Source organism: Capsella rubella, unplaced genomic scaffold (genome assembly GCF_000375325.1).
Source record: "Capsella rubella cultivar Monte Gargano unplaced genomic scaffold, Caprub1_0 scaffold_7, whole genome shotgun sequence".
NCBI lineage: Eukaryota > Viridiplantae > Streptophyta > Magnoliopsida > Brassicales > Brassicaceae > Capsella > Capsella rubella.
In genome coordinates, this window is record NW_006238917.1 from 5,950,143 (window position 1) to 5,965,154 (window position 15,012).

At 34.5% G+C, this 15,012-nt stretch overlaps 4 protein-coding genes across 4 annotated transcripts; 3 read left to right on the top strand and 1 right to left on the bottom strand.

The window, feature by feature from the left end:
* The first annotated feature begins 4,980 nt into the window (after nucleotides 1–4,980).
* On the top strand, nucleotides 4,981–7,050 carry LOC17878185 (bidirectional sugar transporter SWEET14). Its single transcript, XM_006284959.2, has 6 exons — nucleotides 4,981–5,148; nucleotides 5,285–5,321; nucleotides 5,414–5,627; nucleotides 5,738–5,899; nucleotides 6,140–6,259; nucleotides 6,674–7,050. Exons 1-6 carry the CDS (start codon nucleotides 5,103–5,105, stop codon nucleotides 6,929–6,931), a joined length of 837 nt encoding a protein of 278 aa, XP_006285021.1. The 5' UTR covers nucleotides 4,981–5,102; the 3' UTR covers nucleotides 6,932–7,050.
* Nucleotides 7,051–7,628: 578 nt separating this feature from the next.
* LOC17879723 (alpha-amylase 1) lies at nucleotides 7,629–9,640 on the top strand. Its single transcript, XM_006282562.2, has 5 exons — nucleotides 7,629–7,912; nucleotides 8,004–8,136; nucleotides 8,208–8,638; nucleotides 8,764–9,129; nucleotides 9,222–9,640. Exons 1-5 carry the CDS (start codon nucleotides 7,826–7,828, stop codon nucleotides 9,471–9,473), a joined length of 1,269 nt encoding a protein of 422 aa, XP_006282624.1. The 5' UTR covers nucleotides 7,629–7,825; the 3' UTR covers nucleotides 9,474–9,640.
* A 274-nt stretch (nucleotides 9,641–9,914) lies between these two features.
* On the top strand, nucleotides 9,915–12,129 carry LOC17880054 (membrane-anchored ubiquitin-fold protein 3). The gene is made up of 4 exons (XM_006284719.2): nucleotides 9,915–10,204; nucleotides 10,333–10,565; nucleotides 10,849–11,019; nucleotides 11,756–12,129. The coding sequence occupies exons 2-4, from the start codon at nucleotides 10,436–10,438 to the stop codon at nucleotides 11,809–11,811; spliced, it is 357 nt and encodes a 118-aa protein (XP_006284781.1). The 5' UTR covers nucleotides 9,915–10,204; nucleotides 10,333–10,435; the 3' UTR covers nucleotides 11,812–12,129.
* Nucleotides 12,130–13,258: 1,129 nt separating this feature from the next.
* Nucleotides 13,259–13,787, bottom strand: LOC17877663 (S-protein homolog 20). The gene has a single exon (XM_006282732.2). It carries the CDS (start codon nucleotides 13,743–13,745, stop codon nucleotides 13,341–13,343), a length of 405 nt encoding a protein of 134 aa, XP_006282794.1. The 5' UTR covers nucleotides 13,746–13,787; the 3' UTR covers nucleotides 13,259–13,340.
* Between the last annotated feature and the right edge of the window lie 1,225 nt (nucleotides 13,788–15,012).

Genomic DNA, 15,012 nt, shown 5'->3' on the forward strand with positions numbered 1-15,012 from the left:
CATACATAATCTTCAAAAAAAAATTTAAAGCATTGCAGGATTCACAGTAGGGTTTGTGTTTGCTATAAAATCTGGCTTAAAGCTGTTTGGGCTTTCTTTTTCTTGGTATTCCATTACCATTAATCCAAATTTGTCATTTATCTGGTATGTCAAATAGTAGTACATCTAGTTAGGAACACAGTTTGGTATGATTCCAGTTCTGGGTTTTAATCAAGTGCAATTAAGTCAGCAAAAGCTATCTGGAAGATTAAAACAACAAAACAAGGAAAAACACAATACATAATTCATAACAAATGTTATGGTCGTATAGGAACCAAGAGTTAGGGATCATAGGTTCAATCTAACGTTTTTTAACATTAATCAGTTGGACATCAATCGTCAATCCCTTAATGACTTTTCCATGAACTGCATGTAACAACAACAACAAAAGTATCACGTACCAGTCACATACACCCATCTACCAGTTTCCAAAACTATTATTTTTTATACCAACCTAGACGGGAACTTAAGAGACGCTTTTCCAATGGTTGAATTGTAAATCTTCCCATTCTCCTTAATCTTTCCAATAAAGTGGACACTAATTAACCTGCACTCAGAAACAACAATAGAATGGTAACACACACAAAGCACTCTGTGAGGATTTGGGTCCAAACACAACCACTAGATGTATAGAGTTCACCACAATTTTAAGGTCTTCGGTCTTATATGATGCATTCATTGGTATGTTTCCTACAATGTGGATTCATTGATGCCCTTATTTATAACAAGGCTTTAGTTTTTATTCAATGTGAATTCTTTGGTTGTGCTCCGAGGAAGAGGCCAAGCAAGCCAAGCACCGGCTTGCGGCCCGTTATTTAAATATTATTTTTGGCCATTTTTTGGTAAAAGTCTCCTTAGTTCAGCGGTTTAGTGTCGATATATATACATGAGTTCTCAGGTTCGAACCTCTAGAACTACATATATAGTGTACAAATTATTTAATGGTTGCTTATAATTTGGGGATGGACTAGGAGGATATAAGTTGATTAAGAAATAAGTGACTAGAGGAAACACGAAGACATCCTTAACTAGTTCCCAACCAATGTCCATTGTACTCAAAACTGACTAGGGCATTGACTTAAATGTTATAAATGGCTATAGGCAAACCACAATGGAGATTCCTAGTTAGTCCTCCGACGAATGGTTTCATCAGGGTTATCTTAGATTTGACGACTTTCCATAACGACGATATATTGGCTTTCAAAGGTAAAGAAAAAAAGGAAAAATAAAAAACAAGCTAAGGTGGGGGTAATATCAATAGACAATGGGTAAAGCACTTTAAGTGGACGATGAGTACTTAAGGGTAATAGGTTATACTGAGAATAAAAGAAAATTGTCTTTCAATGTGATTTGTCATTTTGTCTTGACTCTTGAGAAATTGAGTGTTATGTAACCCAAACACCATTCCTAATTAGCAGAATAAATATATAAACTTTTTGTGTTAAAAAATGATAAGTCAATTAGACTTTTAGTATAATGTTGCAACAACAATCTCAATATTCTTTGATATATAGTAGCTTATATATATCGTGACATTTTTGATTCTAATGTACGGTGTGGTGTAAGCATGGCATGGAACGTTGAAGCATATGCTCTTCTCTTACCCTAATTCATATATTTTATTTAGCTGACATCTCACAGACTCTCTCAGTTAAAAAAATATTTGAATTCGGATTCGAAAAGAAAAAAGAGTGAAGAAAGTGAGGACGAGGAAAAAATGGCTGGGAACGAGTTTTAACCGTGTAATGAGGAATCTGCATGGTTGGATGGAACCACTCGACTCCCCCTTTTGACCAAAGAAGAACCACAGAGAAGAAGAGACTACTACTCAGTCTACTCCCATAAAGTAGTGAAAAAGTTTCATTTGCTTGATTATTTAACTCCACAAAAGTATTAGTATTAAATTATTAATCATTTAATTTGTGTCTCTGATTAAGTAAGTGCATGAGACCACAATGAAAGGTGGAAACAAAAAAAACTAACATTCAAATGGGGTTTTCATAAGTCAATCGTTTTCAAACGCTTTTTTTATTTCAACCATTCTTTTTCTCTTTCTATGTTGATAGGATAGGTTATATATATATTTGTTATATTTTATTTTAACCTTTTTGCAATTTTGTTTTTTTAGGAAATACATTATGCGAATTGATTATACAGGCTTTACGAACTGAACATTACTTTTCAATAAACGAAGTTCCTTTTTTTTTGTTTCTCATACTTTAATTGCATTTTTCTTACTTAACTACAATATTTTATTGACAACAGAAGCTATATGAACTAATTTTATTGATATAAAATGATGTTTTCGCAGACAACACATCACTCTAATTAACAGTTTGGTTTAGAGTTAACAAATTTTTATATATCTTTGTAAATCTTTGAGATAACATTGTTGGTCAAACAGTCATTGGCTATGTTTTTAATCAAGAAATAAAAGTTATCAAAAAAAACTTGGGGAGTAGGCATGCTATCATATCAAAAGAAGTTATCGATTGACTTTCAATAATCGTGTTATTGCATACTATCATATCATGTTCACACCATAACGAGAAGAAAGATGAATTTGTCACGAATACATTATGAGTTTAGCTGAAATTGATTATATATATGCTTTTAAGCCGTACTTTAATCCTTAAAAAATATAACAAATAATTGATGATAGTATACTAGTATGATCTAACACTTGTGATAGAACCTACTTTACACGAATTGATCAATATGGAATTCGAAGCCACACACAACCGTATCTCTCACAGATTTTATTGTTTGCCAAACTTGAAAGTAAAATGTAACAGCAATGATTAACCATCGATGATTAATATATTGAAACGCTGGCTTGATAGTTTTGTGCCATCTGGCTAATACGTAGTAACTAAATGCTTAATAACTTTTATAACATACAACTATTTTATGACATGATTTATTTCATAAATTGAATTATCTAATGATGTGTTGATGTTACATATTACCAAGTATGGAACGTTAACATGAAACATGTTAATCTTCAGCATATTTAGCAATGATCCATGTGGCCTCTATCAGTTCATGTGGCACAATCGGGACCGTCAAGATATCACGCCACATGAATTTTGAATAAATTTCCATTTACCTAAGAATAGGTCTAGGAATGGTAAAGGACAATGAAAGTAAATCATGACTTGCTCATTTTGACCAACTTCGCACTTTATACTTTACATTAACACACGTAAAAATCTGACGGCGATCATGAGGCATCTCCATAAGTCCTGAAAAGTAGCAATGAATTGTTGATTCCTTAACACACACAAAAAACACAAAAAGACATAGTATTGAGTGTTGATTACAATTATATATCATATAGGCTGAACTTATAAATTCAAAATTTAACATGCCACCTTTCATTTTTTTCTAATATTATTCTCAAGTCTATTTTAGTTTTAATTAATGTTTATACTTTTTAATCTAAAAAATTAAATTATTGCTCTAAGTACAAAAAAAAAAAATTAGTCTGGTTATGTTAAATGGTGTATTTTATTACGGTAACAAATACTATACTATGGTAGTTTCTTTAGTACATACAACTTATAAGTATATCATATGATTAATTCCACTAATATCAGCTTTATAACTAGTTGGATGTTACTAATTTTTGTTTAATAAGTAAATTATTATAGAGACATATATAAAAGCGTGGATTGTTTTTAAAGATTAGTTGAAGATCATTGTTGTTGGATACGATAACATTGGTGTAGATAATAAGATTAGCATGAAAAAGTAGTCAAGTGGAACATCAAGAAGCATGATGGTGAATCTTTACCCTATATACGGTTTACACACGGCGACAGTCGCGTCTAAGATGAAACGCACTATTCTTTGTTTTATATTTTGTTTGCTTTCTTCTCGAACCGTTTATATACATGATCACATACGGACAAGATATTATTTGTTGCTACGATATTATCAAATCTCTAATAAAATAAAAATTAGTTAGTTACGGACCTAATTTTGGCTGCCTAATCATGAAGTTCAAGAGTGCTCTGAGACAACATAAAATATGTCACACGTGGCGGACACCTAAACGATTCATTTCTTCTTTACACAAAAGGAGCAAACATGCATGGTTTTAGTATATTTTTATGGGTTCTACCTCTTTGAAACTTCGATATGTTAATATGTTATGTAAACGATTTGGTCCATATTTTTAAAATGATCCAAATACAATTTTATATATAATATTTTTAATTAGTAATTTATGTAATTTGTTGTATTAGTTGTTATTAATAGTAGAGAGAACGTTGGAATCTGTCTTCTTGTAAGCCAATTAAACAAACCATAATGGAATGTTTTTAGTTTTTTACCATGCAAAGTTTGGAATAGTTCATGTACTTAGGTATCATGTTGACATAAAAGAAAAATCTAAAAGTAATTAGCTAGTTTGAGTCCTTGGTAGAATATATACTCGAAAACTAGATTATGCATAACAACAGTGATGAAAGATAACCTTCCGATTTTAATAATATTAGTTTGAATTGGTTTAGCTAGAAAGCTATCAGCCAATGAATGGTTTATGTTATTGGTCATGCTAAAGGAACAAATTACCAACATGGTTTGAACTTTGAAGCCTATACTATTATAAAAGCTCATTTCTATTTATATATTTGGTTTAAAGGAAAAAGAAAGGTCACTTAAATGACTTACGATAATAATATAAACCAAGGTTTGGCAATAAAGTTTGACACAAATACAATACACGCCAAGAGTGCATACCACATAAAATTATCGAATATTTTCCATTTTTAAAAACCATAGAAATATCTGAGACCATCAATATGCGATGTTCTTCTCTCTCTCATACCACGAAACGACGACGTCCTTTTGGAACCCTTATACGCATGTTAGCCTCTCGCTATATATAGTGTGCCACTGGCCTCGCTAGTTAATTCATATCGAAGGAAACTCAAACAGAGAGGCATCAAGAGTAGAATATCTCTATCTATTTCCCATTCCCTTGTTTCCTCATTAGTTTTCTTCGATACTCAGAAAGATACTGATCAAGAGCTCGCTCTTTCACAAAAAAAACTACAATGGTTCTAGCTCACAACGTATTGGCAGTTACATTTGGAGTCATGGGTACGTATCATCAAGCATGCATAAAAAAACATCAAATTCATGTAAAATGATAATTATATACTATATATAACTATTATATTAGTATACGTGCATATAAAAATTAACCGTGTCATCTTTGATGTTTGTATTTTTGCAGGCAACATCATATCATTCATCGTTTTCTTGGCACCAGTGTAAGCATTCGTCTATATCAAACACTCTTTCTTTCTTATTTTGTGTTCTCTTAATACATAAATAAAACTTTATCGGATGTTATTATTTTCAGACCAACTTTTGTAAGAATCTGCAAGAAAAAATCGACTGAAGGTTTTGAATCACTTCCATACGTGTCAGCGCTATTTAGCGCGATGCTATGGATTTACTACGCTATGCAAAAAGATGGAGCAGGCTTCCTTCTCATCACCATAAATGCTGTGGGGTGCTTCATCGAAACCATCTACATCATCCTCTTCCTCACGTATGCTAACAAGAAAGCTAGAGTACGTTTAAAACTACTATATACCATTTCTTTTCGTATATATATATTAAAGCATGCACTTGTGCAAAGATAATTTGAGCTGATGATGATATATAAACAACGACCATGTAGATATCAACTTTGAAGGTTCTTGGGCTCTTGAATTTCTTGGGTTTTGCTGCTATAATTCTTGTCTGCGAGCTCTTAACCAAAGGATCGAACCGTGAGAAAGTACTTGGGGGAATTTGCGTCGGATTTTCCGTTTGTGTTTTCGCAGCTCCTTTGAGCATCATGGTACGTACATACTTATGTGACATATATAATAAAAATACACACACACATAAAAAAAATATTGGCTATTGAAAAGAGCCATGCTAATTCATCTGGACAATATAATATACTCTAAATTCTAAGAAAATAATATATATAGCGCTTCTTGTCTTACCTTTTCCGGTAATAGCATCTCTTTATATGTTTACGTATATTATATAGTTTTAACTTATGAAAAATATATATAAAAATATGATGATGCAGAGAGTGGTGATACGAACAAAGAGTGTGGAGTTTATGCCCTTCTCCCTATCATTGTTTCTTACACTCAGCGCCATTACGTGGCTCTTCTACGGTCTCGCTATTAAAGACTTCTACGTCGCAGTGAGTCTCTATCTCTCTTTTTCCCTTTACATTTTTATATTTGAATCTTCTTTTTCCAAAGCATATGAAAATGGACAGCGCAAACATAGTATCATAGTATATTATTATGGTTGGTTCATGTTTAAGGGAAACAAAAAAAAAGAGTTTTGTTTTTGTTTCCATCACCTTTTGTCTCTTTGCCCAAATTCCGTCTATTTAAAGACCGCTAATAATTGATTTGAGCCGTACGAACGCTACTTTTGCTTTATGTTCACAATCATATATTATATGATTGATCGCGTTATAAAGAAACCGAGATGTTATAAGCTTTTTAAATAGTTTGTCGGCGACTAATGGGATTACTGTTCCTCCCAATTCAAAAATGGTTAGTGGGATTTATTAAACTGATGGTGTGATTACTTTTTCTGATTGAAGCTTCCAAATATAATGGGTGCGTTTCTAGGAGCAGTTCAAATGATTCTCTACGTCATATTCAAGTACTACAAATCCCCCGTGGTCGTTGATGAGACAGAGAAGCCCAAAACGGTGTCGGCGGATCATTCCATCAACATGGCCAAGCTTTCATCCACTCCGGCTTCTGGTGAGCTTACCGTTCACTCGTCACAGACTAATCCTGTTCAAACTGGTGCTGGTGATTTAGAGGATCAGATGGACAAGAAAATATCAAACTAAATCATTAAGATTTTAGTTTTCTATTACGAATTAGTGGTTTTTAATTATGTTTTACCGTTGAGTCTGGTTTCCCAAACTTGTCTTTTTTTCTACTTCTCATCATTTTGTTTCGAAATATATATCTCGAAATTGTACTATCCTTTACAAAAATATGTACGCGCGCCATTTAGAATTTTGTAAAATAGTTTTGATGCTCTCTTTCCCGTTAATACTAGAAAAAAGTAAAATTTTCAAAGTAACGATATAAAATGACCATTCACAAATCAGATGTTAAAAATAAAATAAAAAAGGTTTGGTGGACTAGAATGCGTTAACCTCAACGTTGAAACCCCAAAAGAAACATTGACCTAACCAACCATGTAGAATACAACTGAATTAATCTGAACTAACTTAACCCGAATTGAGTTTACTTGAGAATATCAATTTAACCTAACATTTTTTGCTCAATAAAAAAAAAAAAACCTAACATGTATAAACTCTGGGCTTTATAATTATTCTCGGAGAAAGTTAGTGTTAAGGCCCAATCATATTCTTGTAAGAGCCCAAATAACATGTCTTGGCTAATTATGTTTTTTTCCTATAGAATAATGATCTCAACCGTCCACTAAAATGCGACAAATGGAGCTTGAGCATAGGAAGACCAGGCTTGACTTAGCCAAGATGAGACAGAGCAGATTTTTGTGTTTGGTCTTAAAATCTGGGAAATGTATTCACATTTCATCCACAAGCAAAAACAGGTTTGTAGAAGAAACTGAAATTTACTCAGATATGAATGACAATGCCGTATCGTTTAGATTACGTAACTCTACAAAGGTTTAGGGTCTCAATAAAAACACACACACACACACACAAAGCAGAGAAGAAACAAAACCAATTCATCACAATCAGACAATAATGACTTCTCTCCATGCGTTACTCTTCACTTGTCTTCTTTTCTTCTTCATCTTCCCAACATTCACACTTTCCACCTTACTGTTTCAGGTAAAGTATAACACTTTTTTTGCTTCTTTAATTCATACACAGACTCATGACTTAATTGGCGTTACGTTTTTCAATTATTGTGAACACAAAGAGTTTCAATTGGGAATCGTGGAAGAAACAAGGAGGGTTCTACAATTCTATCCACAACTCCATCGACGACATAGCCAACGCTGGAACCACTCATATTTGGCTTCCTCCTCCTTCTCAATCCGTTTCTCCTGAAGGTTCCCATCTCTGCTTTACTCTTTTACATTCACACACCAATCTCCTTACTCACTACATCTTCATTTCTCAGGGTACTTACCGGGGAAGCTGTACGATCTGAACAGTTCTAAATACGGTTCAGAGACGGAATTGAAATCGCTAATCCAAGCACTGAATCAAAAAGGAATAAAAGCTGTGGCTGATATAGTGATCAACCACAGAACCGGTGCGACAAGAGACGATAAATGCGGATACTGTTATTTCGAAGGTGGCACTTCCGATGATCGTCTTGACTGGGATCGTTCATTCGTCTGCCGCAATGACCCTAACTTTCCCGGTACCGGAAACATCGACACTGGAGGAGATTTCAATGGGGCGCCAGACATCGACCACCTCAACCCTAGAGCTCAGAGAGAGTTGTCAGAATGGATGAACTGGCTTAAATCTGATATCGGATTCCATGGTTGGAGACTCGATTTCGTTATAGGTTTTGCATCTTCCATCGCCAAATTATACGTTCAGGTACGGTTACTCAAATCGGACCAACACTAGTAATATAAGAAACATTGGTTGGTAAGAGATATGTTATTTTACTCACACTCGATAGCTCTGTAGTTCATTCCTCTGTTTTTTTTTCGGATATGCAGAACACTTCACCGGACTTTGCGGTGGGTGAAAAATGGGACGATATGAAGTATGGAGGAGATGGAAAACTGGACTATAACCAGGACCAGCATCGGTATGGTCTCAAACAGTGGGTTGAGGAAGCTGGTAGTGGTGTCTTGACAGCTTTTGACTTCACGACCAAAGGGATCTTACAGTCTGCAGTCCAAGGTGAGCTCTGGAGACTAAAAGACTCTCAGGGAAAACCGCCTGGTCTGATCGGGATCATGCCCGGTAACGCTGTCACATTCATTGAAAACCACGACACTTTCAGGACGTGGGTTTTCCCTTCTGATAAAGTCTTGCTTGGATACGTTTATATTCTTACTCATCCGGGAACTCCTTGCATTGTAAGTATAGAGAGAAAGATACATCAACAACTTCCTTTATATCCATTTTTAGCTGTATGTAGTGTTGATGAGAGATATGTTTATTGTTGCAGTTTTATAATCATTACATGGAATGGGGACTAAAAGAGAGCATATCCAAGTTGGTGGCTATAAGGAAAAGAAATGGGATTGGTAGCACAAGCTCTGTTGCGATCAAAGCAGCAGAGTCGGATCTCTACTTGGCTATGATCGATGATAAGGTTATCATGAAGATAGGGCCAAAGCTGGATTTGGGAACTCTCGTTCCTTCTAACTTTGCTTTAGCTTATTCAGGCCTTGACTTTGCTGTCTGGGAGAAGAAGTGACGCATTCTCATCATCACTCATCATATTCTCTATTATTAAAAAAAAAAGTAATCGAATGTATCTTTTTCCTTTTAAAAAAAAATATAACTTGGCGGTATTTAATTAAGATGTGTTGTATTAGTATATGAAAAAGAAAATAAATAAAAAAGCACTAGTGGTGGTGTTAATGGATACACACCAGTGTATAAAAAAGAGTTTGGACAAAAAAGAGTTCTAGTATGAATTTACACAAACTCAATAATTGAATTACTTGTGGTACTTTGAAAGATAAAGGGATTTTTTTTTTTTGTTAACTATAGAAATATGAAATACCAACTTTTAAATTTCAATAAATTTAATTAATTTTCGATAAGACTATTAAAAAAATACATTTTGGGCTCTAGGACTCGTAAAAAGATTTGGAACCTACCAAAAAACAATAGAGCCAAATTCTACCTGTAAAAGGGAAAAATATGGTGGGAACAGTTAACACGGGTAAAATTTTCAATTCGAATAAAACGACAGCGTTTGACTAAGACCATAAAAGTAGAAGACGTCGGCTTGAGAGAGAGAGAGAGAGAGAAGAAGTAGAAGTGACGACGAAAAAAAAAAAAAAAAAGTGAAAACCGTCGGCTTGAGAAGCAACTTTGGATATTTGGTGGCGACTCTTGAGCTTTTCGTTATAAAGCGCTTTTATTTTTTCAATCCCAACAAAAAGATCCGAAGACGATATCTGAAGCCTACGATTCTCTGTATTTGATTTCTTCTTCTTCTTTTTTTTTTTGATTCTTCTCTTCTCATATTCCTTTTTTGTTTTGATATCCCAATCGAAGCGAGCTCTGATTCTCGTTTTTTTTTGTTTTTGTACAACTATTTTCAGATCTGAAATAGTTGTGATTGAGGTTGGTTTTTGAGAAGCGGGATTAGTGATCGGAGCTGGGTTTTTGCTGGTAATCGGAGGTCGGAGAGATAAGTCAACGGATATGCCGGAGGAAGAGTCGATAGATATCAAATTCAGGCTGTACGATGGCTCTGACATCGGACCGTTTCGATATTCAGCTGCGTCTACGGTTGATTTTTTGAAGCAGAGGGTCGTCTCCGATTGGCCCAAAGGTTAGTTTAGGGTTTTTGATCGTAGCAGAGCTTGTGCTCCACGAGTTTCGTATTTTGATTTTCGCTGAATTTTTTTTTTTTTGCAATTGTCGGTAGAAATGCGAAATTTAGAGCTGTTGATGATTATTGTTAGTTTTGAATGATTAGTCCATTTTGGAAGTTGTAAGCATCAGGTATGAGAAATATTTAGTCTTTTTGTGATTTAAGGTTGATCACGAGGAGGTTAGTTTTTGTGAGTTGCAGCTTGTTTGAATGCTCGTTTTTTTTGTGTGGTTTTGCTTAGGCAAAACAGTTGTTCCAAAGGGGATAAACGAAGTGAAGCTGATCAGCTCGGGTAAGATCTTGGAGAACAACAAGACTGTTGGGCAGTGTAAGACACCATTTGGAGAGATTGCAGGTGGAGTCATTGTGATGCATGTTGTTGTACAGCCATCTCTAGCTAAAACCAAGACAGGTAACTTTTTGTTTCTTGTCTATGTTAAAGTGTTCTTCCTGTCTTGTATATTAAAATTTTTCCTTTTCATGGAGTTCTATGTTTCCTTAGAGCTTCTCAATATCAAGCGTCTTCAGTTTTTTCACAAGTCTTGTGTTATTTATCTCGTCACTTGTATGGATCTTGATAATTGTTATATGGCTCAACATTTGCGATAGTATCATCTACCTCTAGTCATACTTATCTTAATCGAGGTTGGTAAGATTTCATAAGAGTGTTCATAACCTAAAATTTGCACATCAGCAAGTTAGTCGGTGACTAGGATCAGTACATTCCTTTTTCTTTCTAGAAGCACTACTGACTCAATCAACCTATCAGCGTATATGCATCAGGTGGTTAGTGGTCTTGCCTATGTTTGTCTTGACAGAGTGAAGGGTACTCCTACAATTTGTTCCTAAGGCTTGTTCTATTTTTAGTGAAAAATAAAGCAAAATTAGCTCTAAGCCTACCAAAGGCATGCCATGAGATCATTAATGGTCAGCAATTAGTATAACATTCGTTTATTCAAAGCTGCTAGAGGATGACTATTACTTTGATTCAGATCTTCTAGAGAATGGATATAATCTTTAAGATTTGTCAACATGTTTTTTTTTTCAAACAAACTTGACAAAGTCATGAAAACTGAGTTTGTGATTTATAAGACGTTGTTGATGAATTCTAACTAACAATTGAATACTGGTGTTTTTGGATCGAACAGAGAAGAAGGTCGATAAAGCACCCAAGGCGGTCATCTGCACATGCACCATTTTGTGAAGAATGCAAGACATGTATCATACATTACACACACGGTCTCTCAAATTCTTCCGGTACAGAAGAAAACAAAAACAAAAGAAAGCTAAAAAAAAAGTAAAGTAAAGCTTCCCTTAAAGCTGTGGAGTTTTTATCTTTGAATGTGTAGAAATTGAACTAAAATTCTTTTCTAAGTACCTCTCTTGTTTCTTATTTGTTTTTGTCCCTTACTGTCCCAATGTACTCAAGTTGTATAGGTTACTAGGTCCATTACGCGTGATGAAGATTATTATTTACTATCTATTTTATTAAAAAAACGTAACAAAACACTTGTGCCATCAATATTCATTCTCCCTTTCACATAATCACTGAAAGGTCTTTTAAATCTCTAAATTATCTCAATTTGGCCACTTAATTCCTGAAATTATTACATTAGATGATTTGTTGACCAAACCGTTTTGGTCCTTCTTCCGCTTAACAGTTAATTAGCATGATTAAGTGTGGGATGTTCTTAATGTGACAAATAAACAAGTAGGTGATCTGCATCTGATCAACAAGTGCTAATTTCGACGACTTTATCATCAAATATATTTAAGTTGCTTTTATCATGTTCAAATATGTACTAGCCCTGGGCGTTCGGATTTTCGGATCGGATTATTCGGAGTTCGGATTTTTCGGATTGGGATATATAGAATCCGATTTGAATCCGACTGGTTTTCGGATCGGATCGGTTCGGATTTCTTCGGATTCGGATCGGTTTTCAAATTTTATTACGAATCCGAGTTTAAACCGAATCCTATTTCGGATCGGTTTTGGATTCAGATTCTACACTATAAATCCGAAACTTACACTCTAAATCCGAACAATCCGACGTAAAAAAGAGGTTTGAGCGTTGGGCAAAAACATAGAGATTATATGTATACTATGTGATGTATTAGACCATGTGTATTCGGGTTAGCAGATAACCGATCGGATTTCGGTTCGGATCGGTTTAAATCCGAAATCCGAATCATGTTCAACATAAAATCCGATCGGTTTTTACATAGTAACCGAAACCGATCCAAATCGGATTTTTCGGATCGGTTCGGATCGGTTTTGTCGGATTCGGATTATATGCCCAGGGCTAATATGTACCATTACAAGTCCCTTACAAGCCAAGCATCAATGGTCAAAAATCAAATATCAAACTGGAGAATCACAATACAACTTAAAAACCCAACTTGAAACTGTAGAATGGTGATAAAACGGAGTTGCGTGTAATAGTTCTATAGATGATTGAGTGTTTTAGACGTTTAGTTATAATTGGGTAAACTAAATTATATGTAGGACTATGACCAAACAAATTACATGGTAAATAACTTAATCGAGATGGGGAAGCCTGTGGCTGTACATGTTATGGTCTATCTTATGTCTTTTAAGGTTTAAATTTGTGTCATGTAAGGGATTAACAAACGGAGAGTGTTGGTGTAGTAAAAAAAAGAAAACAACTTTATTATTCTTTAGCTTGAAAATAAGAAAACATGTTACAACCAAACATAATTCAAGTATCAACATTAATTCCATGGGAAACATTCTTCATGACCAGTTAATCGACATGGACCATTAGGTCTGATACTCCAAACACAAGGATGATGTTCACATGTTTTTTGATCTCTGTTGGCAATGAGAATATCGAACCATTGAGACTGACTTCCCCATCGAAAGCGGCAAAAATACAAAGTTGTCTCCCAAACGTTGAGATTTGCTCTGAATCCCCAGTGCTGTTGAGGGGCTAGATATTGTGTTCCCAGATCTTTATTCTTGGATTTGCAGTGTAGTCCCAACTGAACATTTGGACCAATATCATTGATGATATCCACATTTACATGCATTCTAGCCTCGCAGAGTCCACCACCAAAGAAAATAACCATGAAACTCACACTAAATATTATGCGTAATGCTGCTGATGAGCCACACATTGTAAATAGTTTTTTTCTTTTTCTTTCTTGAATGATTTTTTAAGATTTAGCATCCCATCTTTTTATACTCGATTTATACTTCCCCGAATAATTAATTATAGTCAAAGAGAAGTTAATATTCTTCTACTCTCTCGTATAAGGAAAAAGGAAATAAATACAGAATTAACAACAATTTGACCAGAGATATTAATTTCCCCCTTTTTTTGTTATTTGTTTTAGGAAACGTATATATGTATTTTTTGTATTTTAGGAAACGTATATTTTAGATATAACACAAGTCAAAATCTTATCAGCTTCTTAATGCACATACTGTATATGTAACGTACGTCTTCTTATCCGGAGATAACTAAACTGAATTCAAACACTTGTACTATTAATTTAAAAAATATGAGCGCAATAAAAAATTCTTCAAATTCTAAATCTTTCATCATATCATATTCTCAAATATGTTGAACCATGCATATAGACTTACGACGGTATTCAAATATAAATATTCCACGGGAATCATGTTTCATGACCAGTTAATCTACATGGACCACTAGGTCTTATACTCCATACACACGGACACGGTTGGTGATGTTTACATATATCTGTGTCTCTGTTAGCAGCCATCAAGAATATCTAACCATCGTCTACACTTATTTCCCCATTCAAAGTGACAAAAGAACAAAGTTTTGTCCCAAAAGTTAATAGTCCCTCTAAATCCATTGTGTTGGACTATTGGTGATGGGCTTAAAGTATGTGATCCGAGATCTCTGTTCTTCTCTTTGCAGCGTAGTACCAATTGAACGTTTGGACCAATATCATTGATGATATCTTTCTAATCTATTACAATTAATTATATTAATCAATTAACAAAAATAAAAACACAAATTCACTTATTTTTTTTTAATAGAAAAATGAGGGGTTAAAATATACTGTTGGATAAACATAATTGGATGGTGTAGTGAATCCGAGGGAATGAGAAGAAGGATATGTAAAATGTAAAGTGCAGGGATTTGGCATCCAATCCAAAACTAAACTACCTTCACATAACCGGTAACAGGTCGCCATGAACCTCATTCTTAAACCAATTACGTTTGTATGAGAGATGAGACTATCGTTCTTGAACCAACCGGTTTTCATTTCTTTCTTACAAATCCAATCAAAGTCTTTAGTCTTGACCAGGTTCAATCAACTTGTGACCCAATAAGCTTTGTTCTAGAGTCGTGAGGGTTTTGACAAATTCCAGCTACAATGTCAATAATAATAATAGGTATTGTCATTG

Coding starts and splice junctions, on each gene's coding strand:
- LOC17880054 (XM_006284719.2), top strand. CDS start 10,436: ATGCCGGAGGAAGAGTCGATAGATATCAAATTCAGGCTGTACGATGGC. Junction 10,566..10,848: donor CGTCTCCGATTGGCCCAAAG/GTTAGTTTAGGG, acceptor GGTTTTGCTTAG/GCAAAACAGTTGTTCCAAAG. Junction 11,020..11,755: donor TCTAGCTAAAACCAAGACAG/GTAACTTTTTGT, acceptor TGGATCGAACAG/AGAAGAAGGTCGATAAAGCA.
- LOC17878185 (XM_006284959.2), top strand. CDS start 5,103: ATGGTTCTAGCTCACAACGTATTGGCAGTTACATTTGGAGTCATGG. Junction 5,149..5,284: donor AGTTACATTTGGAGTCATGG/GTACGTATCATC, acceptor GTATTTTTGCAG/GCAACATCATATCATTCATC. Junction 5,900..6,139: donor CAGCTCCTTTGAGCATCATG/GTACGTACATAC, acceptor ATGATGATGCAG/AGAGTGGTGATACGAACAAA.
- LOC17877663 (XM_006282732.2), bottom strand. CDS start 13,745: ATGTGTGGCTCATCAGCAGCATTACGCATAATATTTAGTGTGAGTTTC.
- LOC17879723 (XM_006282562.2), top strand. CDS start 7,826: ATGACTTCTCTCCATGCGTTACTCTTCACTTGTCTTCTTTTCTTCTTC. Junction 8,137..8,207: donor TCAATCCGTTTCTCCTGAAG/GTTCCCATCTCT, acceptor TTCATTTCTCAG/GGTACTTACCGGGGAAGCTG. Junction 9,130..9,221: donor ATCCGGGAACTCCTTGCATT/GTAAGTATAGAG, acceptor TTATTGTTGCAG/TTTTATAATCATTACATGGA.